Here is a 27,912-nt window from a genome sequence, read left to right on the forward strand (position 1 = left end):
CTGCATCTCACAAAGACACGACAGTTGGAACCAAAAATCGCTAATTTGGGCTCATCAAATCACCAGACCAAAGGACAGATTTCCACCGGTCTAATGTCCATTGCTCTTGTTTCTTGGTCAAAGCAAGTCTCTTCTTATTGGTGTCTTTTGAGTAGTGGTTTCTTTGCAGCAATTCAACCATGGACTGATTTCAAGCAGTCTCCTCTGAACAGTTGATGTTGAGATGTGTCTGTTACTTGAACTCTGAAACATTTATTTGGGCTGCAATCTGAGGTGCAGTTAACTCTAATGAACTTATCCTCTGCAGCAGAGGTAACTCTGGGTCTTCCTTTCCTGTGGCGGTCCTCGTGACAGTCAGTTTCTTCATCAGCGCTTGATGGTTTTTGCGACTGCACTTGAAGAAATGTTCAAAGTTCTTAATTTTCCGTATTGACTGAACTTCATGTCTTAAAATAATAATGGCTGTCATTTCTCTTTGCTTATTTCAGCTGTTCTTGCCATAATATGGACTTTTACCAAATAGGACTCTCTTCTGTATACCAACCCTACCTTGTCACAACACAACTGATTGGCTCAAATGCATTAAGGAAAGAAATTCCACAAATTGCCTTTTAACAAGGCACACCTATTAATTTAAATGCATTTCAGGTGACTACCTCATGAAGCTAGTTGAGAGTATGTCGAGAGTGTGCAAAGCTGTCAAGGCAAAGGGTGGCTACTTTGAATAATCTCACATATAAAATATATTTTGATTTGTTTAACACTTTTTGGATACATGATTCCATATGTGTTATTTCATAGTTCATAGTATACAACAGTACTTCATTAGTCCATCTGCAGAGACCCACATTGTAATTTTATATTCAACAAGTATTATCAGATTAACTGTTTTGTGCAGATATTTATCAGGCTCAATTAGAAAATGCTGGTAAACACTCATACATTTAGTTACATTTTTTTTCACTAGAGTAGTGCACTGGGCCTTTACTAGTCCTGTATTAGCCGACTGATATAAAGTCTTCAGCGCTGGAGAAAAAAATCGCAGCACCCCTTCCATTAACTACTTCCGGTGGATATGTCCACATCTGGACCAATTCGCTTAGTTAGCGATCTATCTATCTAGCTACATACATCCATATACTCACTTGACCAATCTAGATAGATTAGACACATTAGTGAATGATACTGATACTCTCACGTATGATCGAATGTTATTTGCTTTCATTGATAGGTGCAACAACTGAACAATCAGGTAAGCATTTAAGTTAAAATTGCTTTCTTTCCAAGCAATGTAAATCGAGCTCGTCCAACGAGCGATGCCGTAGTAGCACAATGGCTAGGAATGATAGCGAGCTAGTTGGTTAGCTAACTTTTAGTTAGCAAGGATTAATGAGCCAACTAACTCATCTTACTATCAAACAAACTAGCTATATATTCTGCATGCCAACAGGACCCTGTCGCTTCAATTGTTTAGCCATAAAGCTGTAGACAGACAAATGTCTAGACCACCATAGGTGACCATACTTTCTACAATTCCATAAGAGGATGTGACTGTTTGATTTCTGGGGGAACTATTCCTTTATGATAACTTTGATTACTGTCAGTTAATGTTCTTCCTCTCAGAGGCCCAGACGTGTCTATGTCCCACCTGTACGGACGGCAGGGAGAGGAGGAGGAGGGGGTAGAGGTGGAGAAGTTTGAGGTGACCGAATGGGACCTGGCCAATGAATTTAACACAGAGCGCTGCAGACACAGACAGACCAAAGAAGAGGCCGTCTATGGCATCTGGGCAGAGAGGGAAGACTCCGACGATGAGAGACCCAGCTTCGGAGGGAAGAGGTAGGAGGCTGGCTCCTGTAAACTCACAATCTGATAACATGCAGATGACTGAACAACAGACACATTCAGAAAGAGGGGAGGGTGGCAGAGATGGATCTCACAATCTCGTGGTCTTCATTGGGTCTGTGTCTACTCTCGCAATACAAGGTCTAAGGACTACTCTACACCGGTGAGTTTTGTGAGTGTGGGGCTGCGTAAGTCAGCAGCAGAGGAGAAGCAACAGCAGTAGAGAGGTGGAGGGTCAGATGACTCTGACAATGACAACACCTTCCCCACCCCGCGACCCCGCACCGAAGAGACTGCAGACTGTACGTGTGTTTTATTGGACGCTGAAGGATCATTAGCTTCTGTGACTCAAAGGTTCAACACAGAATCACATATTACTGACAGATGGAATTATTAGGATGACTGATTTTGATTATCTCCCTCCTCTTCTGTCTGATCTCTCCAGGGTGGTAATTTACGTGGCAACAGCCAGTCCCAGAGGTCTGGGTTTGCAGCTGGTATCCGGGCTGGAGGAGACCTGGGCACCTGGGAGAAACACAAAGGGGATTGGCCAGAAACTCATCCAGAAGATGGGCTACACACCAGGGAAAGGACTGGGGAAGAATGTATGGGGGGGAGTAATGGAGATAGAGGAAAGAGCATAGCCCATCTGGTAACTTCTGCTAAAACTTCAGTTTGTTAGGGGTAAATGTTCCATCTGAAGCCTCTCTCCTCAGGTATTTTGAACCCCATCGAGGCAAAGCTTCATAAAGGGGCAGTGGGTTCCTACGGCAACGAGAGAACCAAACAGTCACTACAGGACTTCCCTGTGGTTGACTCCAAGGAGGACAAGGTAACTCTCTCTGTCTCTCCCCAACCACTTCAGGGGCCTCAATTATCAATATTGCATAGAAACTATTCTAAAATACTACTTCTGAATGGAATTTAGAATGGTCATACGCATTCAAAAAGTGTGATTTATCAAACAAACCTTACAAGTGTCATATGCACACTGGTAAGAGATAACCATTGATAAATACCAATTGTTTTCAGACTAAGTGCTCACACACAACTTTTTTTGCCTTTTTGCATTTCGAAACGTCCCCAATTAACCATATATGGTCAATCATGCCTTTAAAGCCCATCCTCAACAGCTCCCTCCTGTAGGCGTATAGGCTAACATTACTGTTCTGCTGAATGAACGAATTGTGCGTTCCACCTTTCCACCGCTTTCAGCAGGGTCTTTTGCGCATCACATAACCTATCACCTGCACATAAAGAGTGGAAGCCTTTTCTGTTCACATAGTTTAAATCGCTTTGGGTGCTGTCTATTGCTCCATTCGTATTTGGGAACCTATTGATGGCATCATGGCAAAGAAACCCCTCTTGACCTCAACCTGTTGTGTGATGGGCTATGAGGGGGCTGTGAGATGCCGATAGGCAAGCTGAAAAGTATCTACTGCCAAAACAACAGAGGTGTTGGAATGGCATGCGTTTGCCTTTTTAAAGTAGGTCTAAAAATCCTCACAAAAATCTTTAAGATTGGTTTTTGGAAGCTATATCTGATGAGCCAATCAGTACTTTCTGTAGAAAAAGGCCCACGTGTCTCTAAAAATGTGCTCTCTGCGAAATGCAGCATGTGCCAAATCAGCCATCTCTCATTTGATTTCCAATTATCTCAGTCTTTTATAGCAAAAATAGGTTTGTAGAGAAAAATATAAATAAATCACATTGTACATACGTATTCAGACCCTTTACTAAGTACTTTGTTGAACCACCTTTGGCAGCGATTACAGCATTGAGTCTTCTTCCGTCTGGCCACTCTACCATTAAGGTCTGATTGGTGGAGTGCTGCAGAGATGGTTGTCTCTGGAATTTCTTTCTGCATGTGTTTGACCCAATCAGTTGTGTTGTGACAAAGTAGGGGAGATACAGAAGATAGCCCTATTTGGTAAAAGACCAAGTCCAAATTATGTCAAGAACAGCTCATGTAAGCAAACTGGAAATATCACATTTGAACATAAGTATTCAGACCCCTTGCTCAGTACTTTGTTGAAGCACTTTTGGCAGTGATTACAGCCTTGAGATATGTGTATGACGCTACAAGCTTGGCACACCTGTATTTGGGGAGTTTCTCCCATTCTTCTCTGTAGATCCTCTCAAGCTCTGTCAGGTTGGATGGGGAGTGTTGCTGCACAACTATTTTCAGGTCTCTCCAGAGATGTTCGATTGGGTTCAAGTCCAGGCTCTGGCTGGGCCACTCAAGGACATTCAGAGACTTGTCCCGAAGTCACTCCTGTGTTTTCTTGGCTGTGTGCTTAGGGTCGTTGTCCTGATGGAAGGTGAACCTTCACCCCAGTCTGAGGTCCTGAGTGCTCTGGAGCAAATTTTCATCAAGGTTCTCGCTGTGCTTTAAAAAAATTATCTTTTTATTTAACTAGGCAAGTCAGTTCAGAACAAATACTTATTTACAATGACAGCCTACCCCGGCCAAACCTGGGCCAATTGTGCGCCGCCCTATGGGACTCCCAATCACAGCTGGATGTGATACAACCTGGATTCGAAACAGGGACTGTAGTGACGCCTCTTGCACTGAGATGCAGTGCCTTAGACCGCTGTGCCACTCGGGAGTTCTGTTCATCTTTGCCTAGATCCTGACTAAGTCTCCCGGTCCCTGCTGCTGAAAAACATCCACACAGCATGATGCTGCCACCACCATGCTTCACCTTAGGGATGGTACCAGGTTTCCTCCAGATGTGATGCATGGCATTCAGGCCAAAGAGTTCCATCTTGGTTTCATCAGACCAGAGAATCTTGTTTCTCATTGTCTGAGAGTCTTTAGGTGCCTTTTGGCAAACTCCAAGCGGGCTGTCATGTGCCTTTTACTGAGGAGTGGCTTCCGTCTGGCCACTCAACCATAAAGGCCTGATTGGTGGAGTGCTGCAGAGATGGTTGTCCTTCTGAAAGGTTCTTTCATCTCCACAGAGGAGCTCTGGCAAAGTGACCATCGGGTTCTTGGTCACCTCCCTGTCTGAGGCCCTTCTCCCCCGATTGCTTAGTTTGGTCGGGTGGCCAGCTCTAGGAAGAGTCTTGGTGGTCCCAAACTTATTCCATTTAAGATTGATGGAGGCCACTGTGTTCTTGGGGACCTTCAATGCTACAGAAATGTTTTGGTAGCCTTCCCCAGATCTTTGCCTCGACACAATCCTGTCTCAGAGGCCTACGGACAATTCCTTCGACCTCACGGCTTGGTTTTTGCACTGACATGCACTGTCAACTGTGGGACATTATATAGACAGGTGTGTGCCTTTCCAAATCATGTCCAATAAATATAATTTACCACAGGTGGACTCCAATCAAGTTGTAGAAACATCTCAAGGATGATCAATGGAAACAGGATGCACCTGAGCTTAATTTCGAGTCTCGTACCAAAGGGTCTGAATACTTATGTAAATAAGGTTATTCAGTTTTTCATTTTTAATAAATTTGCGAAAATTTCTAAACCTGTTTTCGCTTTGTCATTATGGGATATTGTGTGTAGATTGCTGAGGATGTTTTAAGTTAGTCAATTTTAGAATAAGACTAACGTAACAAAATGTGGAATAAGACATGGTGTCTAAATACTTACCGTAAGGCACTGTATTTTCCCCATTCTCCGCTTGACAAGCAGTTCCCTTATTCCACCATTTGGCACTGTGCCAAATGGTCATGGCTTTGCGTAAATTTACACACACTCAAGCAAATGTTCATATTGATAAATATCACACGTGGAAATGATCCCACGCATGGTTTGCGCATAGATTTGTATCTGGGTTAATGATGTATGCCTTACCATACCTTCAACCCCCCTTTTCCCCCTAGGGGATCCAGAGCTAGGTCAGTGGCGTAGGGATCCTGTGGATGGGGGAGGGAAGAAAAAAACAAAGTCTTCCTACAGGACTGTAGAAGAGCTGAAGGCTAATGGCAAGCTGGACGGACCACACAGACACCCGCTGGAGAACTGGCTCAGGTCAAGGTGAGGGGGAACACGCGCACAAACACACACGCATAGTTGCTCATTCAAGTATCCAGAAACAGATTTTGTTGGAGAAAAAATCGATTGACTAAGATAAAAAATGATGTCACCAAGTACATTAGCTGGTTCTGGGGAAAGCTCAGGTTAAAGATCCCAGTAGCCAATGTATATGGTTACATTAACTAATGCACATGCAACACTAGCTGGCGTATATGATTACATTAACTAATGCACATGCATCTGACATTGATGTCAGGGAACATGAGGACAGGATGACGGCAGAATAACCAAAGAGTGAAACATACGCATATACAATAAAATGTCTTATTTTTTGTGTTACATAAGGGGTCCCGCCACCATTATAATCTAACCCGAAGCAGATCTGGGCGTGAACAAGCAAGAACTCAGACTGAAAGATAATGGTGGCGAAAGGACAAGGGGAGTTATTTCATTTACATATGGGGGTGTACCCATATGCTGTATGTGAGGCTGCAAAGCTATAAAGGCAGAGCTCCGTGCTTAGAAAGTTGGTTGTTCCATGGATCAGCACGGCTACTTTGTATTAAAGTCTCATTTGAATTCACAAGTTCCAGTAAGAGTGTTATATTTCTCAATATGCCTCAGAAAGGCAATCAGGGTGTGTCTCAAATGGCACCATCTTCGCTATATTTTTTTATTTTATTTAATCTTTATTTTAACTCATTGACCTAGGTCTCTTACAAATGTACCCTGTAAATACAACATAAATATATACATTATCACACACACCCACATTAAAATACAAAATGCAAGTGCACTGGTTTTGACCAGCTCTGTTCATAAGTAGTGCATTATATAAAGTGAAAAGGAAGCAGACAGATATTACTTAGTAGAACAGTAGATCCATACTTCATGCTCTGCCTCCCCTCTTATAGCTCTGTGTCTGGGGGAGCTGTTAATAAATCCACACCAGCAGCAGATAGAGACATTCAATTGGGTGTTAGACTGGGTGGGGATGCTGTCTCCCTCAAGCCTCGTATCACTGCTGGACAAACACTTCTTCCCCAAGTGGCTACAGGTATGTACAATACAGGTCAAAAGTTTTAGAACACCTACTCATTCAAGGGTTTTTCTTTATTTTTACTATTTTCTACATTGTAGAATAATAGTGAAGACATCAAAACTATGAAATAACACATATGGAATCATGTAGTAACCAAAGAAGTGTTAAACAAATCAAAATATATTTCAAATAGCCACCTTTTGCCTTGATGACAGCTTTGCACACTCTTGGAATTCTCACAACCAGCTTCATGAGGCAGTCACCTGGAATGCATTTCAATTAACAGGTGTGCCTTAATTTGTGAAATTTCTTTCCTTCTTAATGCGTTTGAGCCATTCAGTTGTGTTGTGATAAGATGTGGGGGGGGGGGGGGGGGGGGGGGGGGTTATACAGAAGAGAGCCCTATTTGGTAAAAGACCAAGTCCATATTATGGAAAGAAAAGCTCAAATAAGCAAAGCAAAACGACAGTCCATCATTACTTTAAGACATGAAGTTCAGTCAATACGGAACATTTCAAGAACTTTGAAAGTTTCTTCAAGTGCAGTCGAAAAACCATCAAGTGCTATGATGAAACTGACTGTTATGAGGACCGCCACAGGAAAGAAAGACCCGGAGTTACCTTTGCTGCAGAGGATAAGTTCATTACAATTACCAACCTCAGAAATTGCAGCCCAAATAAATGCTTCAGAGTTCAAGTAACAGACACAGCTCAACATCAACTGTTCATAGGAGACTACATGAATCAGGCCTTCATGGTCGAATTGCTGCAAAGAAACTACTACTAAAGGACACCAATAAGAATAAGAGACTTGCTTTGACCAAGAAACACGAGCAATGGACATTAGACCTGTGTAAATGTGTCCTTTGGTCTGGAGTGAGACGCGGTGTGGGTGAACGGATGATCTCCGCATGTGTATTTCCCACCGTAAAGCATGGAGGATGTGGTGTTATGGTGTGGGGGTGCTTTGCTGGTGACACTGTGATTTATTTGGAGTTCAAGGCACACTTAACCAGCATGGCTACCACATCATTCTGCAGTGATACGCCATCCCATCTGGTTTGGGCTTAGTGGGACTTTCATTTGTTTTTCAACAGGACAATGACCCACCTCCAGGCTGTGTAAGGGCAATTTACCAAGAATGAGAGTGATGGAGTGCTGCATCATATGACCTGGCCTCCACAATCACCCAACCTCAACCAAATTGAGATGCTTTGGGATGAGTCGGACCGCAGAGTGAAGGAAAAGCAGCCAACAAGTGCTCAGCATATGTGGGAACTCCTTCAAGACTGTTGGAAAAGCATTACAGGTGAAGCTGGTTGAGAGAATGCCAAGAGTGTACAAAGCTGTCATCAAGGAAAAGGGTGGCTATTTGAAGAATCTCAAATAAAAAATGTTGATTTGTTTAACACTGTTTTGGTTACTACATGATTCCATATGTGTTATTTCATAGTATTCTACTATGTAGAGAATAGTACAAATAAAGAAAAACCCTTGAATGAGTAGGTCTTTAAAAAAATAAACCAGTAGTGTATGTGTGTGAGAAAGCACATAGGTTGTGCTTAATAATAATAGACGTACTCATATGTGATTACCTTTGCTGTTGCCTAGACCTAAAATAGTAGGGTAAATGCAGATAACTGTTTTTTTGTGTGTGTAGGTGCTGTGTTCGTGGCTCAGTAACATTCCTAACTATGAGGAGATTACTAAGTGGTACCTGGGCTGGATGTCCATGTTCAGTGATGCTGTTCTGGCTCAGCCACTCATAAAGGACAAGTTCGTTCAATCAATGAATCAATGAAATGTATTTATAAAGCCCTTCTTACATCAGCTGATGTCACAAAGTGCTGTACAGAAACCCAGCCTAAAACCCCAAACAGCAAGCAATGCAGGTGTAGAAGCACGGTGTCCAGGAAAAACACCCTAGAAAGGCCATAACCTAGGAAGAAACCTAGAGAGGAACCAGGCTATGAGGGGTGACCAGTCCTCTCCTGGCTGTGCTGGGTGGAGATTATAACAGAACATGGCCAAGATGTTCAAATGTTCATAGATGACCAGCAGGGTCAAATAATAATAATCACAGTGGTCGTCAAGGGTGCAACAGGTCAGCATCTCAGGAGTAAATGTCAGTTGGCTTTTCATAGCCGATCATTCAGAGTATCTCTACCGCTCCTGCTGTCTCTAGAGAGTTGAAAACAGCAGGTCTGGGACAGGTAACATGTCCGGTGAACAGGTCAGGGTTCCATAGCCGCAGGCAGAACAGTTGAAACTGGAGCAGCAGGATGGCCAGGTGGACTGGGGACAGCAAGGAGTCATCAGGCTAGGGGCATGAGTCCTAGGGCTCAGGTCCTCCAAGAGGGAGAAAGAGAAAAAGAGAGAATTAGATAGAGCATACTTAAATTCACACAGGACACATACTCCAGATATAACAGACTGACTCTAGCCCCCCGACACAAACTACTGCAGCATAAATGCTGGAGGGGTCAGGAGACACTGTGACCCCGTCCGACGATACCCCCGGACAGGGCCAAACAGGCAGGATATAACCCCACCCACTTTGCCAAAGCACAGCCCCCACACCACCAAAGGGATACCTTCAATCACCAACTTACCATCCTGAGACAATGAAGCTCTGGACATCATGAACCGCACTGTCTCTTCTAGCCTATGTTAGTATTACAAACACACACACAGCACCAGACAACATGAACTGAGAACTGACCTTTGTATAGGTTATTATTTGGTATTTATTAGGATCCCCATTAGCTGCTGCAAAAGCATCTGCTACTCTTCCTGGGGTCCACAGTATGATACTCACCCTTCTCGTTCTGCTTCTGTAGGTGGGGGTACATGCAGCCTGGTGCCCGTGAGAACATAGTGTATATCACACACACAGAGCGTCGTAAGGACTTCCAGTACGAGGCTTTGCAAGAGCGTCGGGACACTGAGAGCGTGGCATCGGTGCCAGCCTGTCCACCAACTTCAAAGTCTTTATCCAGACCAAGGCTGAGGAGAACAACATTGTCTTCATGCCGCTGGTTGTCAAACGCCACGAGGGCAAACAGCTGTACACCTTCGGACGCATCATCATCTACATCGGGAGAGAAGACCTGGGTCCCTACAGAGTCTCATCGATATGGCCAAGTGATGGAGTAAGAGAGGAGGGTGCCATAACTCCCCTATGGCACCCTCCTCTCTTACTCCATCAGAGGTCACTGGAATTTGTCATTGGGAACCATGAATAAATTATTTTTGGACTTTCTATTTTAGACTTTTTTTATTGTAGACTCACCGCTGCAAGCCAAGAGTGGGAGTTTAAATAGTTAACTGATAATTCCAGATAAGCATTTTTGCTGACTGAAACCCTTGTGTATACCTACCACTGTGGCAAAAATTATATTTTTTACTGAACAAAAATATAAATGCAACATGTAAAGTGTTTGTCCCATGTTTCAAGAGCTGAAATAATAGATCTCCGAAAAGCTAATTTTGTGAAAATCTTACATCCCTGTTCGTGAGCATTTCTAATTTTACAAGATAATCCATCCACCCGACAGGTGCGGTGGCCTCACAACTGCAGACCAAGTGTAACCATGCCAGCCCAGGACCTCCACGTCTGGCTTCTTCACTTGCAGGTGTAACGGATGTGAAATGGCTAGCTAGTTAGCGGTGGTGCGCGCTAATAGCGTTTCAATCGGTTACGTCACTCGCTTTGAGGCCTTGAAGTAGTGGTTCCCCTTGCTCTGCAAGGGCCACGGCTTTTGTGGAGCGATGGGTAACAATGCTTCGTGGGTGACTGTTGTTGATGTGTGCAGAGGGTCCCTGGTTCGCGCCCGGGTCGGGGAACGGACGTAAAGTTAAACTGTTACACAGGATCATCTGAGACCCGCTACCTGGACAGTTGATGAAACTGAGGAGTATTTATGTCTGTAATAAAGCCCTTTTGTGGGGAAAAACCCATTCTGATTGGCTGGGCCTGGCTCCCCAGTGGGTGGGCCAATGCCCTCCCAGGCCCACCCATGACTGTGCCCCTGCCCAGTCATATGAAACCATAGATTAGGGCCTAATGAGTTCATTTCAATTGACTGATTTCCGTATATGAACTGTAATTCAGTAAAATCGTTGAAATTGAATTTATATTTTTGTTCAGTATAGACGAGAACAGACCGAGACAGTCGAGATACTGTACTCTGAGGTTCGGGCCTCCAGTACCCTAAGAAGCGGTATGCATCTCTCCTCGCTAAACTACCTGCTGTTGCCGCCACCAACGAAGAAGGTCGTTACCCATAGTGCTTTGCGTTGGAACTGGAAACAAAGTGTCTTTAGAACAACTTGTGCACGAGATTTATGGTTAAATGAATTCTGATTTAGTTTTTCGTATTTTATTTCGTTTTGGTGAGTATGTGTGGTGCCTGTAATATTTGTTATCGCTACTTTGATAGCTATCTAGCTTGTGAATTTGCTAACTTTTGCTGGCTCGCTTGCCACAAAACACCATCCTGGCTTGCCTAATAAATCTGACTTCTATACCAATAATTGATATACCAGTCAAACATAGCATTGCAAAATCGTCGAAGTGTTCCTTAAAAGCCAGAATGTAGAATAAAATTACATTTGAACGCAATCTAACTCAATTGTGCGGTAGCACCACCGGCCGCAAGATGGAGCTATTATGTATTTTATTCTACGTCGTTTGTCAATGTGCTCAGCCAGCAATACACTGGTGTCCCCCCATCGACCAGCTTGTACATAAAACATCCTCCATTTAGGCTGCAAATATGTCGTTTTTCTCCTTAACTTGATTTATTGCCTTGTCGTTGGGAAAAAGGTGAAAATATGCGTACTACAAATGTTCGCAATTTTCCGATATTCTTGATGTTGCACACCGCGTGAGTCTGTTTACTGCTGGCTAAATTCACACCGCAACATCAGAAATTAAGTTTTTCGGCAAGACAACGTCCATGCTGGACTTAAACTAGGCAAGTCAGTTAAGAACAAATTCTTATTTACAATGACGACGGCCTACCAAAAGGACAAATATATTGTAACGACCCTGGGTTTATAAGCGCGGAAATCGACTCTGCCGCTCGAGCATGCTTTTGCGGCACAGTCGATAGCGCGCCGGACCTCGGGCTAGGAGGTCGAGGGTTCGAGACCCGCTCCCTGCTGTTTCATTACAATATATAAAAATATAGGACAAAACACACGTCAGGAAGAGAGATCTAAGACAACATAGCAGCAACACCACATAACAACATGATACAAACGTTATTTGGCACGGACAACACATCACACGAAGCAGCCACAACTGTCAGTGTCCATGATTGAGTCATTGAATGAAGAGATGGAGATAAAACTGTCCAGTTGGAGTGTTTTTTGCAGCTCGTTCCAGTCGTTAGCATACTCATTTAGCGAACTGAAAAGAGGTCTGACCCATGGATGTGTGTGCTTTGGGGACCTTTAACAGAATCTGACCAGCAGAACGGGTGTTGTATATGGAGGATGAGGGCTGCAGTAGGTATCTCAGATGGCGGGAGTGAGGCCTAAGAGGGTTTTATAAATAAGCATCAGTCAGTGGGTCTTGCGACGGGTATACAGAGATGACCAGTTTACAGAGGTGTATAGTCTTATAGTTATGTGTCCTATAAGTAGCATTGGTGGCAAAGCTGCTGGTCGAATGGTAAAGAACGTCTTAGCCGCTTGAGAGTACCATTACCTTCCAATACTATATTACCCTGTGGGTTGCCTGGAAACCCAAAATTGCATTGAATTCTACACCTGGCAGAAATGTGCAATTGAATCAGGAAAGTTTATGCTCAGGACCTCTACAAGCCAGAGTGTTGAATAAAATGATATTTAAACTTACTTTACCGGTTGTCCATGCGGTTGGTCCTTTTGCAGGTAGGAATGAGACAATATATCAACAGGGAAGTATAATCAAATCAACTATTCATAGTGCTGATAGTGCATTCAAATTGCTGTCACCCGAAGCATGTACACACGATGAAAATACATGCGTGCATACTTGCCAGAGTGTTGCACATGCTTCAGGTGATAGAAATCTGAAAGCACTACCAGCACTTTGATAAGGTGACTTAATTCTACTTTCCTGTGGATATATAGTCTCGCATTCTTACCTTCGAAAGGACCAACAGCGAAAACAACTGGTAGAATATGTTTCGGCTTGGCTCACTGCGTGGACACCTAGAGGTAACTAGGGGTTTAGGCGCTAACTGTGCAGTTGGTCCTTCATCCACTCGATTTTTTTTGACAAAATATCAACAAGAAAATATTGTTTACCCGACTTTAGAGCGCCCGTACTGCCGTTGAAATTTAAATCACCTGGCAAAAGCATGTAAGCCCCTACAGACGTAGGTTACATGCAGACGCTTTCTTCCGTCTTGTGTTCAGCAGCTGCCTTTGGTCAGAAGAAAACAAATCTTCACTGCCACACATAGACCCATGTTTTGAAGACTGGTTAAGAACACTATCCTATGGACATTTTGTCTCAAATTTCGACCAACTGAAGGACCCAACACCACAGACAATTAGCGGAGTTCAAATGAAGTTTATTCAACATTCTGACTTGTAAAGGGACAGTTTGGAATTGTTGAACATAAATGTGCATGGTGTTTCCTACATAATTTGAAAGCATCACCAAGTTTCGTACTTGCATCGTGGCTAGTAGTGCTGAGCGATTAACCACCATTTTGGCGGGGGGTTATTAAACAACAAATTGACCAACGTTGGTTCAATTATTTGAATTCCATTCAGTTTTAGTTTTTTGTGTGAGCCCAACGCTGTTTTCTAGAGTGAAATCAAATCATCCACGAGAGGAATCAAGGCAAGAAGAACTGAAGGGAATTGTAGTTTTCATTAAGGAACTATTCAACCTAGTCAGAGATCTTTTTATAATGATGAGATGCTCATGTCTCCGCCCTAACAATCGTCGTTCCAAAGTTGGGAAGGCAGGTTGACAAGTTTAGCTCCAAAATAAACCCATAGAAATGCATTGGGATTATTTTGGACAGATTTTGGCAAGTGAAACCTCTCGCTTTGCCTCTTTTCCTTTCTGACCAAGTTCAGCGAAGAAACGTGGTTATTAACTACAATGACCATAATCCATTGCACCTGTTCTTTCCGGCTCGCACAGATAGACTGACTACACTTGCGCGAGTGTTGGAAAATAAATGTAGAAATCCATGTTATCTTTTTAGGGATAGGGGGCAGCATTTTCACTTTGGATGAATAGCGTGCCCAGAGTGAACTGCCTCTTACTCTGTCCCAGATTCTAATATATGCATATTATTATTAATATTGGATATAAAACACTCTGAAGTTTCTAAATCTGTTTGAATGATGTCTGTGAGTAAAACAAAACTCATATGGCAGGCAAAAACCTGAGAAAAAATCCTAACAGGAAGTGAGAATTCTGAGGCTGGTTGATTTTCAACTCATCGCCTATTGAAATCCCAGTAAGATATGGATCTGTTTGCACTTCCTACGCCTTCCACTAGATGTCAACAGTCTGTAGAACGTTGAATGAAGCCTCTACTGTGATGTGGGGCCGGATGGGAACTGTTTGAGTCAGTGGTCTTGCAGTTCTTGGTCATGCGCATTCCACATGATATCGACTTGCGTTCCAATACTTCTGTAGACACAAAGGAATTCTCTGGTTGGAAAGTTATTGAATATTTATGATAACAACATCCTAAAGATTGATTCTCTACTTAGATGGACAAGTTTATTCGACCTGTAATATAACTTTTTGAAGTTTTCGTCCGACGTTCGCCTAGACCTGCGCGAGCGTTTGGACATGTGTACTAAACGTGCTAGCAAAAGTAGCTACTTGGACATAAGTAATGGACATTATCGAACAAAACAACAATTTATTGTGGAACTAGGATTCCTGGGAGTGCATTCTGATGAAGATCATCAAAGGTAAGGGAATATTTATGATGTAATTCTGTATTTCTGTTGACTCCAACATGGCGGAGAAATGTTGTTTATATCTGAGCGCCGTCTCAGATTATTGCATGGTGTGCTTTTTCCGTAAAGTTTTTTTGAAATCTGACACAATCTGACACTGCATTAAGAACAAGTGTATCTTTAATTATATGTAAAACATGTATCTTTCATCAAAGTTTATGATGAGTATTTCTGTTATTTGATGTGGCACTCTGCAATTTCTCCGGATATTTTGGAGGCATTTCTGAACATGGCGCCAATGTAAACTGAGATTTTTGGATATAAATATGCACATTATCGAACAAAACATACATGTATTGTGTAACATGATGTCCTATGAGTGTCATCTGATGAAGATCATCAAAGGTTAGTGATTAATTTTATCTCTATTTCTGCTTTTTGTGACTCCTATCTTTGGCTGGGAAAATGGCTGTGTGTTTTTTGGACTTGACGGTGATCTAACATAATCATATGTTGTGTTTTCGCTGTAAAACATTTTTTAAATCAGATACGATGGGTAGATTAACAAGATGTTTATCTTTCATTTGCTGTATTGGACTTGGTAATGTGTGAAAGTCACATATTTAAAAAATATATTTTTGAATTTCCCGCGCTGCCTTTTCAGCGGAATGTTGTCAAGGGTTCCGCTAGCGGAACGCATGTCCTCGAAAGGTTATTCAATTATTGCACCCACACTGCTTGCACGCGCCAACGAGTGTCTGCGTTGCCCAGGGCTAAAATAGAAGTCATTCCTATATCTGACGCAGATCGCGCTGCAAGTCCTGCCTCTCCCATCTCCTCATTGGTTTATAGAAGCAGGTACCCACGTGCCATCTCCTCATTGGTTATACCCATGTGGGTGATTGAAAGACGAAGTTTGTTGCTGGTCGTCGTGGTAATACTATGAAAGTTTAGATGTCAATCACCATATAAGTTCAAAGATGAAAAAGCCTGGAAGGAAGAGAGATGACTAGAAACGATTCGGTTGCCCGTTTTATGTGTGGATTAATTGTCGGAGTAGAGAACCTTTGGGCATATCAGGGGAAATAACAACTCAATGTTTATATCCCAGGACAAATTAGCTAGCAACAGCAAGCTAGCTAAATAGGACAAATTAGCTAGCAAGTGCAAGCTAGCTAGCTAAATTGCCATAAATGTTTAATGCTTTTCGACCTGTCCCCAAATTAATGTCATTAGTTCAGAGTTTGTTTTGATATTTTATCCTGCGTGTCGTGATCGTGTTTGGTGTGGGGGGACAAAATAAATTTATGCATGATGGGGCACGCACTCCACCGGTTTGGGTTCTGTGTAATACATGGTTACACCTGCTACATTAGGTTTGATACACACAGACCGCATGAGAGAGGAATGTACACAACACAACGATGAGAAGAATAGACACAGTTTGTGAAAGTATGCCTTATCTACTTTGAAAAACGAGTACAATTATTTAGTCAGACTGCTCTGCAGCATACTTAGGTAGTCAAGCCTAGCTAAATAGGATGACTAAAGACAGTACAGAGATAACGTTAGATGGTTGTCTGGCTGCAACTGCCTGAGCTGAGATGAAGACTTTAAGGAATTAAAAATAATAAAGTCATAAGTAATACCATAATATATGGTCACTTATGATTAACATTTGTTGAACTTTGGTAAATGACTATTTATGTGAAATGCATTAGTAACAAATTAAATAAAATGTTATTTGTCACATACATATGGTTAGCAGATGTTAATGCGAGTGTAGCGAAATGCTTGTGCTTCTAGTTCCGACAGTGCAGTAATATCTTACAATTCCCCACAACAACCTAATACTTACAAATCTAAAGGGGTGAATGAGAATATGTACATAAGTATATGGATAAGCGATGGCCAAGCTGCATAGGCAAGGTGCAATAGATGGTATAAAATACAGTTTATACATGTGATATGAGTAATGTAAGATATGTAAACATTATTTAGAGTGGCATTGTATTTGTTACCGGTCTGTTTCCATACCAAAAACCTGCTATAGTGTCCTAGACTAGTCTGACGTTGACCAGCCATGTCTGAGGCCCTGAAGAAGCGCAAGTCGAAGGTTCTCCGCAGCGAGATGGGCACACTGGAGGTGAAACGTGGCCGCGGAGAGGGGGACCAGGTGAGCACTGGAGAGGAGAGGGGTGGACAGCAGGTACAGTGGAGGAAGGGAGGGGGGTAGGGGTCAAGGTGGGAACTGTAGAGAGGAGGGAGCATTAACGAAATGGACTACTTTGGTGTGTGTGTGTGTATTCAGGATGTACGTGTGTATAGTGAGGAGGTGGAGCTGGATGGTAGGGACCCAGAGGAGGACTACCAGCAATATAAACTAACATGTGAAGCTCTGGCCCAACTGATGAACAATATCCAGGAGCTGAAAGCCAACGGCGCCAAGGATGGGGTAAGAAACATGCACACACCAGGGTTTTTGTTAGCCATCGGCTTTTGGCCGATAAAATGTCATAAAAGCCAATAAAAAAAAAATGTAGCCGGCCACATTGTCTGGAGCTACCTATCATCAGTGGTGGGCCGTCAGGGCCAGCAAGGCCTTCTCTCCTGGCCTAAACATCATCAGAATATAATTTTTTTTTAAATATATTTTCCCACAAATATGTATTAAATTATTCCCCAGAGTAAGAGTTATACTCATAGCTTTATATACTCATAGCTCATAGAGTTATATTTCATAGCTTTCCTCTTGGTTGCACTGCTTCCAGCCCCAGGTTGAGATTTGGAAGGCTGGTCTTTATGTTAGATCTTTTATCTAATCATATTCAGCCATCATTTGTTGCCAGGGGTCTAAAATCTGCCCTCAGGCCTTCAGAATCAACAGTGCGGGCGCTTGTAGCTTAAAGTGAATCGAAATGAAAATTTAGTGTCAACCAATCAGCTTTAGAGTTGGCTATTGTACGCCTGCTGGCTGGCTCCAGTGTTACACAGGAGCCAGCTAGCAGGCGTAGTGCGTGCACGTCTTTTGATTGGATTATCAATATTGAGAGGCAGGTCCTATGGGCAGGTCTATGCAGAACCTCAGAACTAGGAAATTTGAATTTGATAAACAAATTAATTTGCGTACTACTGAGCTGTTTTTTCAACCCACAATGGCGGAAGGAGGAGAAGATATCGATTTGGTCGAGGATATAATTATAACGCCATTCTCAAGACAAACTTTTCAAGAAAAGTTAGACATTGTAAGGAGAGGTCGCCCGATGCCGACGCTACAAAGCCTGTCACAGGCGGGAAAGGGGTTCGTTCGCCACTTTCAAAGTTCCAACTACGAGCGCTATCAATGGTTCACAGGCTCCGAGAAGCACTGCAAACTGTACTGCTGGGAATGCCTATTATTTGCAAGTGATCGATTTGGTGTTTGGAGCCACACTGGCTTTGCAAACTTGAGTTGTCTAACCAAGGCCGCAACGAGACACCAAAGTACGGCTGGGCACTTACAAGCAATGGTGCTTTTGAAAACTTTTGGGGACACCCGAGTGGATCTACAGCTCAACGAACAAACGCGCAGGGCAACGGAGCTGCACAATGAAAAGGTGGAGAAAAATAGGGAAATCTTGAAAAGACTCATTGATTGTGTCATGTTTTTGGGTAAACACTGTTTACCCAAAAATGTCTATTTTTGTCAATTTCAAGGTGACGCAACGCCAGGTTATACTGCGTTTCTGTCTAAATGTATAGTGTCTAGAGCCATGGCATCATAATGATGGTAATAAGAGGTGGATTAATTCGGGTGGGACTGTGTAGGACCTCACTGAAGGCCCAGGCCCACGGCACGCCACTGCCTATCATACCCCCGGATCTTGCGCTTAAGCACCATTCTCTCACTCCTTGGCGTTGCCAACTGCCTTACATGCGTGCGTGCACCTGCTGCTGAGGAAAGACAGAGGGGAGCCTTGGCCTACGCTACTGTTGATTGCGAAGAGGGAGGCCTTTTTCATTGATGTAAAGCGAAAGTTAGAGAGTATGCCTATGTTGAATAGCGTAGAAGGGGCATGTCCTTGTTAGCGGGGCCAAATGTAGGCTACTGTGCAACTCTATTCCGGTAGGAACTTTCATTTATAAAAACATTTGTATTGATAATAATTAGTTTTAGTATTATTATTGTATGTCGTTGTTGTCGTATGCCTATTTATTAATATTAACCAGTTCTTTAAATATGCAAAATGTGTTAAGTTTAAGATGGGTGTTAAGTAGGCTTGTTGTAAAATAGATACAGTGGCTTGTGAAAGTATTCACCCCCCTTGGCATTTTTCCTATTTTGTTGCCTTACAACATGGAATTAAAATAGATTTTTTTTGGGGGGGGTTGTATCATTTGATTTACACAACATGCCTACCACTTTGAAGATGCTAAATATGTTTTTATTGTTAAACAAACAAGAAATAAGACAAAAAAAACAGAACTTGAGTGTGCATAACTATTCACCCCCCCAAAGTCAATACTTAGTAGAGCCACCTTTTGCAGTAATTACAGCTGCAAGTCTCTTGGGGTGTGTCTCTATAAGCTTGGCACATCTAGCCACTGGGATTTTTGCCCATTCATCAAGGCAAAACCGCTCCAGCTGCTTCAAGTTGGATGGGTTCTGCTGGTGTACAGCAATATTTAAGTCATACCACAGATTCTCAATTGGATTGAGGTCTGGGCTTTGACAAGGCCATTCCAAGACCTTTAAATGTTTCCCCTTAAACCACTCAAGTGTTGCTTTAACAGTATACTTAGGGTATAAAATTAAAAGGCATTTGTACTGAGCTAAATCTAACTCAGCTGATAACTAAACCAACCCGTCCCAACTTTAAGAACCCAGTAAAATCCACTCTACTAGACATTATTCTAACAAATACCCCCCATAAATACACAGCCAGTGGGGTTTTTGCAAATGATATCAGTGACCACTGCCCTATTGCTTGTATCAGAGATACCAGGCTGAAACACTCTGATCCCTGTATAATCTCTAAAAGAAATTATAAACATTTCTCACAGCAAGCTTTTATCATTGACTTATATCACTCTGAGCTTTTATCCACTTGCTGCTTTCTGGACCCGGTTTTAGCCCTTGCTTTTTTCTCTTCTATTGTTACCTCTATGTCTGATAAACATGCCCCGCTTAAGAATCACAGAGTAAGAAACCGAACCAGTTCTTGGTTCTCTCCTGAATTGTCAGGTCTTTTCCTGCAAAAGAATCGGGCCTGGGCCTTGGCGAGGAAAACAGGTACTCCAGCTGATTGGCTGTTTTTTAGGCAATTGAGAAATAAATGTACTGCAGCTGTCAAAAAGGCAAAATCAAATTACTTCCTTAATGCTATGACAGATTCTGCAGGAGATCCTGCAAAATTCTGGAAAACCGTTAATTCACTGAAACGGGGGAATTCTGCTGCTTCTCTTCCTAAGCAAATTACCTCAGACTTCTGTTTTCTAACTGAAAAAAATGATATTTGTGATGCTTTTAATAAACATTTCATCTCTGCTGGTTTTTTATTTGAAAGGAAAAGTGGACTTTGTGGTACTGGCCAGTTAGTTGATTTTTCGTCTAGCTTTTCAACCGTTACTCTGAAAAATGGTAACCCTGTTTTTAGTTTCCAGAAAATAACTGAAGCAGAGGTTCTAATTGCCCTGTGTGCCATTGATACTAAGAAATCCTTAGGCGCTGACAATTTATACCCGTACTTACTTAAGTGTGCTGCACCTATTTTTGCTGGTCCAGTAACACACATTTTTAATCTAACATTAAGCACAGGAAATATCCCTAAGGTGTGGAAAGCAGCTTTTGTTCTGCCATTACATAAGGGAGGTGACGGTAGTGATTTGGATAACTATCGACCCATCTCTAGGCTCCCTTGTCTGGTAAAGATTCTAGAATCTATAGTCAACAAACAGTTACAATCTTTTCTTTCTGCTAACAGTATTCTTAGTACCAATCAATCTGGTCTTAGATCTAAACACAGTACCACATCGGCCACTATGCTTGTTGTAAATGATATTGCAAATGCCTTAGTCGATAGAAAGCACTGTGCTGCGTTGTTTGTAAATTTGTCAAAAGCTTTTGACACTGTAGACCATGCTATCCTTTTGAGTAAGCTGTCATCTAGACTGGGCACTGATGCCTGCCGATGGTTTTATGACTATCTTAAAGATAGAACTCAAGCCGTCATGGTCGATGGGGTCAAGTCTGACCCCTTACAGTTACTTAAAGGGGTCCCTCAGGGTTCAATAATTGGCCCACTATTGTTCTCACTTTATATAAACAACATTGGTGATGATGTCAGATATTGTAAATTCCATTTATATGCAGATGACACAGTTATGTACTCTATTGCTCCAACAGCGGACCAAGCTTTAATGCAGTTGGAGTCTGATTTTAGGATACTACAGGGGTCTCTTTTACAGCTTAAACTTGTTTTAAACGCTAAGAAAACAAATGTCATGTTTTTTTCTAGGTCTAAACTCCCAGTTAGAAACACGTTTGTAATCACTAGCTTGGATGTTACTCAAATCAATAAGGTCTCTGCATATAAATACTTAGGGGTATGGTTAGATGATAGGCTTTCTTTTAAAAAACATGTTACTGAATTGGGAAAAAATTTCAAATTCAAGATAGGATTCCTTTACAGAAACAGGGCTTGTCTGTCCTCTGTAAATAGGAAAAAAATTGTGCAGGCTACTTTTATGTCCGTTTTAGATTATGGTGATATTATCTATATGCATGCATCGGCAAACACATTAAAACCACTGGATGCTATTTACCATTGTGCACTCAGGTTTATCACGGGTGATAGTTACAGAACTCATCACTGTATCCTATATCAACATGTGGGTTGGGTCTCTCTATCTGTGAGGCGAGAGCAACATGCTCTCTTGTTTATTTATAAAGCACTTCTTTTAAAACTACCTCCATATATATCATCATTAATTTCCACAAGATGTACTAATTTTAAAACCAGATCACAGATGTGGATTACATTAGAGACTCCTGCGGTCTCCACAGAGTTGGGTAGGACTGCCTTCAGTTCCTTTGCACCTTATTTATGGAACAAACTGCAGATCCAACTTAAGTTAGACACTCTGGTGTCCCTTGCCCATTTTAAAATGTTTATGGAGGATCAATATGATGTTGTCTGTGATTGTTTCTGCTGAATTGTGTATGTTTTGAAATGTTCTTGTCTGTATGTCTAAAACTGTACATGTCAACATGTTTACACAGGGCACAGCCGTAAAAGAGATCTAGGTCTCAGTCTGTTTTCCCTGTTAAAATAAAGATAAAAAAAAAAAAAATTGTCCTGCTGGAAGGTGAACCTCCGTCCCAGTCTCAAATCTCTGGAAGACTGAAACAGATTTCCCTCAAGAATTTCCCTGTATTTAGCTCCATCCATCATTCCTTCAATTCTGACCAGTTTCCCAGTCCCTGCCGATTAAAAACAAAAACAACAAAAAAAACATCCCCACAGCATGATGATGCCACCACCATGCTTCACTGTGGAGATGGTGTTCTCGGGTTGATGAGAGGTGTTGTGTTTGCGCCAGACATAGCGTTTTCCTTGATGACCAAAAAGCTAAATTTTAGTCTCATCTGACCAGATTACCTTCTTCCATATGTTTGGGGAGTCTCCCACATGCCTTTTGGCAAACACCAAACATGTTTGCTTATTTTTTTTCTTTAAGCAATGGCTTTTTTTCTGGCCACTCTTCTGTAAAGCCCGGCTCTGTGGAGTGTAAAGCTTAAAGTGGTCTTATTGACAGATACTCCAATCTCCGCTGTGGAGCTTTGCAGCTCCTTCAGGGTTATTTTTGGTCTCTTTGTTGCCTCTCTGATTAATGCCCTCCTTGCCTGGTCTGTGCGTTTTGGTGGATGGCCCTCTCTTGGCAGGTTTGTTATGGTGCCAAATTCTTTCCATTTTTTAATAATGGATTTAATGGTGCTCCGTGGGATGTTCAAAGTTTCGGATATTATTTTATAACCCAACCCTGATCTGTACTTCACAACTTTGTCCCTGACCTGTTTGGAGAGCTCCTTGATCTTCATATTGCCCCTTGCTTAGTGGTGTTGCAGACTCTCGGGCCTTTCAGAACAGGTTTATGAACTCAGCAAAAAAAGAAACATCCCTTTTTCAGGACCCTGTCTTTCAAAGATAATTCGTAAAAATCCAAATAAATTCACAGATCTTCATTGTAAAGGGTTTAAACACTGTTTCCCATGCTTGTTCAATGAACCATAAAAAATGTATGAACATGCACCTGTGGAACGGTCGTTAAGACACTAACAGCTTATAGACGGTAGGCAATTAAGGTCACAGTTATGAACTTAGGACACTAAAGAGGCCTTTCTACTGACTCTGAAAAACACCAAAAGAAAGATGTCTAGGGTCCCTGCTCATCTGCATGAATGTGCCTTAGGCAAGCTGCAAGGAGGCATGAGGTCTGCAGATGTGGCTAGGGCAATAAATTGCAATGTCTGTATTGTGAGACGCCTACGACTGTGCTACAGGGAGACAGGATTGGACAGCTGATCGTCCCCGTAGTGGCAGACCATGTGTAACAACACCTGCACAGGATTGGTACATCCGAACATCACACCTGCGGGACAGGTACAGGATGGCAACAACAACTGCCCGAGTTACACGAGGAACACACAATCCCTCCATCAGTGCTCAGACTATCCGCAATAGGCTGAGAGAGGCTGGACTGAGGGCTTGTAGGCCTGTTGTAAGACAGGTCCTCACCAGACATCACCGGCAACAATGTTGCCTATGGGCACAAACCCACCGTCGCTGGACCAGACAGGACTGGCAAAAAGTACTCTTCACTGACGAGTCGCGGTTTTGTCTCACCAGAGGGGATGGTCGGATTCGCGTTTATCGTCGAAGGAATGAGCGTTACACCGAGGCCTGTACTCTGGAGCAGGATCAATTTGGAGGTGGAGGGTCCGTCATGGTCTGGGGCGTCATCGGACTGAGCTTGTTGTCATTGCAGGCAATCTCAACGCTGTGCGTTACAGGGAAGACATCCTCCTCCCTCATGTGGTACCCTTCCTGCAGGCTCATCTTGACATGACCCTCCAGCATGACAATTCCACCTGCCATACTGCTCGTTCTGTGTGTGATTTCCTGCAAGACAGGAATGTCAGTGTTCTGCCATGGCCAGTGAAGAGCCCGGATCGCAATCCTTTTGAGCACATCTGGGACCTGTTAGATCAGAGGGTAAGGGCAAGAGCCATTCCCCCAGAAGTGCCTTGGAACTTGCAGGTGCCTTGGTGGAAGAGTGGGGTGACATCTCACAGCAAGAACTGGCAAATCTGGTGCAGTCCATGAGGAGGAGATACACTGCAGTACTTAATGAGGCTGGTGGCCACACCAGATACTGACTTAAACTTTTGGTTTTGACCCCCCCCTTTGTTCAGGGACATATAATTCCATTTCTGTTAGTTACATGTCTGTGAAACTTGTTCAGTTTATGTCTGTTGTTGAATCTTGTTATGTTCATACAAATATTTACACATGTTAAGTTTGCTGAAAATAAATGCAGTTGGCAGTGAGAGGACGTTTCTTTTTTTGCTGAGTTCATATACTGAGATCATGTGACACTTAGATTTCACACAGGTGGACTTTATTTAACTAATTATGTGACTTCATACATGAAATCCAAATAACAATCTATTTAAATTACAGGTTGGAATGCAACACAATCGGAAAAACGCCAAGGGGGATGAATACTTTTGCAAGGCACTGTATCATTAGCTTGTTGCTCTCATTTATTGGGTACGGTAGGCACTAGTCTTTCTTGATAATTGCTGCAATATAGCCTGTTCAAAACTTTGTGAAGGTTTAAACTAGTTCGCAAGTGTTTTATTTTTCTTCTGTTGATCCATTTTCTTTGGCCAAATGAACTCTGTTGTGTTTACCACAATATAATATCCTGCTTGTATTTTCCATATAAACAATGACTTCATTTTGATATTACCCTAATAATGTTTAGAAACTTTTTCAAAGGTTTGGTGTGGCTATTAGCCTATTATCCTGTAGGCCGATTATATGAAGACAGTGTACAATGGCGCTCTGACTGACTCCAACATAGAGCTGGGACGATAAACCTAAAATTATCGAGACCGATCACTTTAATCTTAGACATTTTGCAGATATTGTTCGTTACGATAAGTAGCCTATACTAGAGAGATGTGAAGATTGAAATTGAGTTTGTTAATATGCATGTTTGTTAATGTGAAAATGAATGGCTACAACCATCAAACTAGTAGTACTAGTTTAAAGCAGAGTTTCCCAAACTCTGGCCTGATGCCATATGGATTTTTGTACATATTGCCCAGCTCTACTCCAACAGTTAAACTTGAGGTGAGGAAGAATGTTTTAGGCCTACCAGAGTAACTCCTATCATTTACAATATAATGCTTTAAGAATGAACCTCCTTCTGTACGGCTATATCTGTTAAGTTGACCGAAGCACCGCCTCAATGCGTTATATGGTGAATGCTGCAGAAGAAGCAAACTCCTTCATATGTGACTATTTCGTCCGTGCGCACAGACATGGCTGGCTGTTTAAACCTGTCTGAAAACAGCCTATACTATATCTTTGCCTATAAAAAAATCTGAGTTGCATGCAATTGAACAAGTCACAAGAAGCATGCGCTCCTTTCGTTGCCTTCCTTGTAGAAAGAATAAAACAGGATTGGGCGGATTATTTGAAACATTTACTAGCCTAATCCGTAAACCTACTAATACATTTATGAATAAATTAAAAACATGCACAAATGTTTTGAAGAAACCATTTTTGTTTTTGTTTTACCTGGTAATAATTCATTTTCTTCAATTGGCCATAGAATCTAATTATCAATAGTAAAACTAGGCCTATGATATTTCATTAATGTAGACTCAGACAGAATATGTTGGATAGGAATTGCCTTTAGCAAGGCATTGCGGCTGGTTCTGGCCGATCCCTTCGAACTTGTCAGCAGCACGCCGAATTGCTCCATCAATTGGAGGAGTTTTAGGCTACTAGTGATTGGCACCAATATGTGAAGTCTGACTTTAGCATATTACCAGTTGCATTTTTTCAATATGAAAATACTGAATGCGACTGACCTGCACACGTAGGAAAGTATCCAGATGACTGTGTGCTGATTGACCAGAAGGCTAGGTGTGAATGTTCTGAAAGATGAATTCCCTAAATTGATGTTGGTCATCTGCTAAGAGAGAATGCAAGGATGTTTGGAAAGGGATTCGTTTTTTTCTTTCATTCAATTGAGTAGTTTTTATTCTGGTTGTGAGGACTAAACTGATATATCGCACTTGTCTGCCAAATGTGTAGGTGTGCACATAATATTTCAATTGAGTAAGTGTGATCATAATAGTAATTTTAGCGATCCACAGTAGCCGTCCTTGCTAATGAAAAGCCCATCCCACTGACGTGAGCTGCTGAACAGCGCACTTGCACTAATTTATGGATGAGAAAGTGAACTTGCCTTCTCCAAAACATTTTAAATGTAGGCCATTCATATGAAATATGTGCGCTGTTTTAAGCATAATTTTATTCTAATCAGTTCTTGTTTTTTGGCTCTAACTGCGAACAGCACCTGTCAATCTCAGTAATGTCTCTGAAAACACAGGGATGTTGGATTTTTGCAAAAAACAGTACATTATTCTGGCAGGAATTATCTCCCGCCATGTAAAAATTGAAATGGCAGGGCCTCCAGAGTGGTCACAGCGGTCTAAGGCACTGTATCGCAGTGCTAGAGGCGTCACCACAGACCCGGCTTCGATCCCAGACTGTGTCGCAGCCAGCCGCGACCGGGAGGCCCATGAAACGGCGCACAATTGGCCCAGCGTCGTTCGGGTTCGATAAGGGTTTGGTCAGTCAAACTTGTTTCATTATTTATTCCAACATTTATACTGGATATGTGTGCCAATAAAGTTCAACATTCACATTTTGCATCTATTTCTGTCAAGTCTACGCATACAATTTGATGCAATCCATTAGATAAATCAAACTTATGCAATGCAACACAATGCTCAAGGCAAACGCAGCGTTCCATTGGAAATGAATGTACTTCTGGTGTACCAAAACGCAATGCTGCTGTCTGTCTCATTGAGGCATTACCGGTACTTGACAAAAAGTAGAGCTGCGTGGGTGGACCGTCTAATGGGTTACGCACCCAATGCATATGGATGACCGGTAAATTTCTCAAATGTCCGATAAATGTAAATCTTCCCAGTTGCTTGTCTGGCGACAAATTTTCCTGATGGGAAACCTTGACACAAACGCTACTCCGTGTTAAAAGAGAGTTGTTGCTCTAACCCCCATGTTGTCTGCCCTTCCCTCCAGTGTGCTGAGGTAGAGCAGAAGAGGATGCAGAGCTGTATCCACTTTATGAGTCTGAAGAAACTCAACCGCCTGGCTCACATGAGACTGAAGAGAGGGAGAGACCAGACACATGAGGTACACACACACACACACACACACACACACACACACACACACACACACACACACACACACACACACACACACACACACACACACACACACACACACACACACACAGCAAAATAAGTTATTGACTCCTCACCTCTCTCCCTGCAGGGCAAGCAGAGAGTAGATGTGTTGCACCTGCAGCTCCAGAACCTGCTCTATGAGGTCATGCACCTGCAGAAGGAGATCAGCAAGTGTCTGGAGTTCAAGTCAGTACCACTGAGAGAGGGGGTTCTATTTCGCAGTTGTCCAGGAATGAGAAGCTTAGAGTTTTGAGGCACAATGTCGAACGCTATTAGTATATTTTCAAAGTTGATGTGTGTGTCCAGGTCAAAGCATGAGGAGATAGATCTTGTGAGTGTAGATGAGTTCTACCAGGAGGCCCCCCCTGAGGTATCCCGCACCCCCCTCACCAAGGACGACACCCACCAACTCACGCTGGCCAGGCTGGACTGGGAACTGGAGCAGAGGAAGAGGTGCCACACACACTGAGAAATCTTTCTTGCTCTAGGTTAGCTGAGCAGTACATGAGCTCTCACTGTTTGTGTGTTTGTGTGTGTGGGGGGGTGT

General features: G+C 42.5%; 2 protein-coding genes across 2 annotated transcripts in view; both read left to right on the forward strand.

Moving 5' to 3' along the window:
- The first annotated feature begins 1,047 nt into the window (after positions 1-1,047).
- On the forward strand, positions 1,048-10,316 carry LOC129826436 (tuftelin-interacting protein 11-like). Its single transcript, XM_055887167.1, is given in 8 exon segments — positions 1,048-1,252; positions 1,624-1,839; positions 2,291-2,677; positions 5,686-5,839; positions 6,754-6,896; positions 8,541-8,656; positions 9,721-9,833; positions 9,836-10,316. Coding segments are annotated over 5 exon segments (717 nt in total). The 5' UTR covers positions 1,048-1,252; positions 1,624-1,839; positions 2,291-2,677; positions 5,686-5,784; the 3' UTR covers positions 10,126-10,316.
- Positions 10,317-11,132: 816 nt separating this feature from the next.
- LOC129826435 (THO complex subunit 5 homolog) overlaps positions 11,133-27,912 on the forward strand; it is a 32,880-nt gene continuing 16,100 nt past the window's right edge. Inside the window, exons 1-6 of the mRNA XM_055887166.1 lie at positions 11,133-11,275; positions 16,863-16,985; positions 17,121-17,264; positions 27,196-27,309; positions 27,454-27,551; positions 27,672-27,818. Coding sequence (XP_055743141.1) covers positions 16,893-16,985; positions 17,121-17,264; positions 27,196-27,309; positions 27,454-27,551; positions 27,672-27,818 — 596 coding nt within the window. The 5' untranslated portion in view covers positions 11,133-11,275; positions 16,863-16,892. The remainder of the gene's footprint in view (positions 11,276-16,862; positions 16,986-17,120; positions 17,265-27,195; positions 27,310-27,453; positions 27,552-27,671; positions 27,819-27,912) is intronic.

The sequence above is a fragment of the Salvelinus fontinalis genome, chromosome 28 (genome assembly GCF_029448725.1).
Source record: "Salvelinus fontinalis isolate EN_2023a chromosome 28, ASM2944872v1, whole genome shotgun sequence".
Taxonomy (NCBI): domain Eukaryota; kingdom Metazoa; phylum Chordata; class Actinopteri; order Salmoniformes; family Salmonidae; genus Salvelinus; species Salvelinus fontinalis.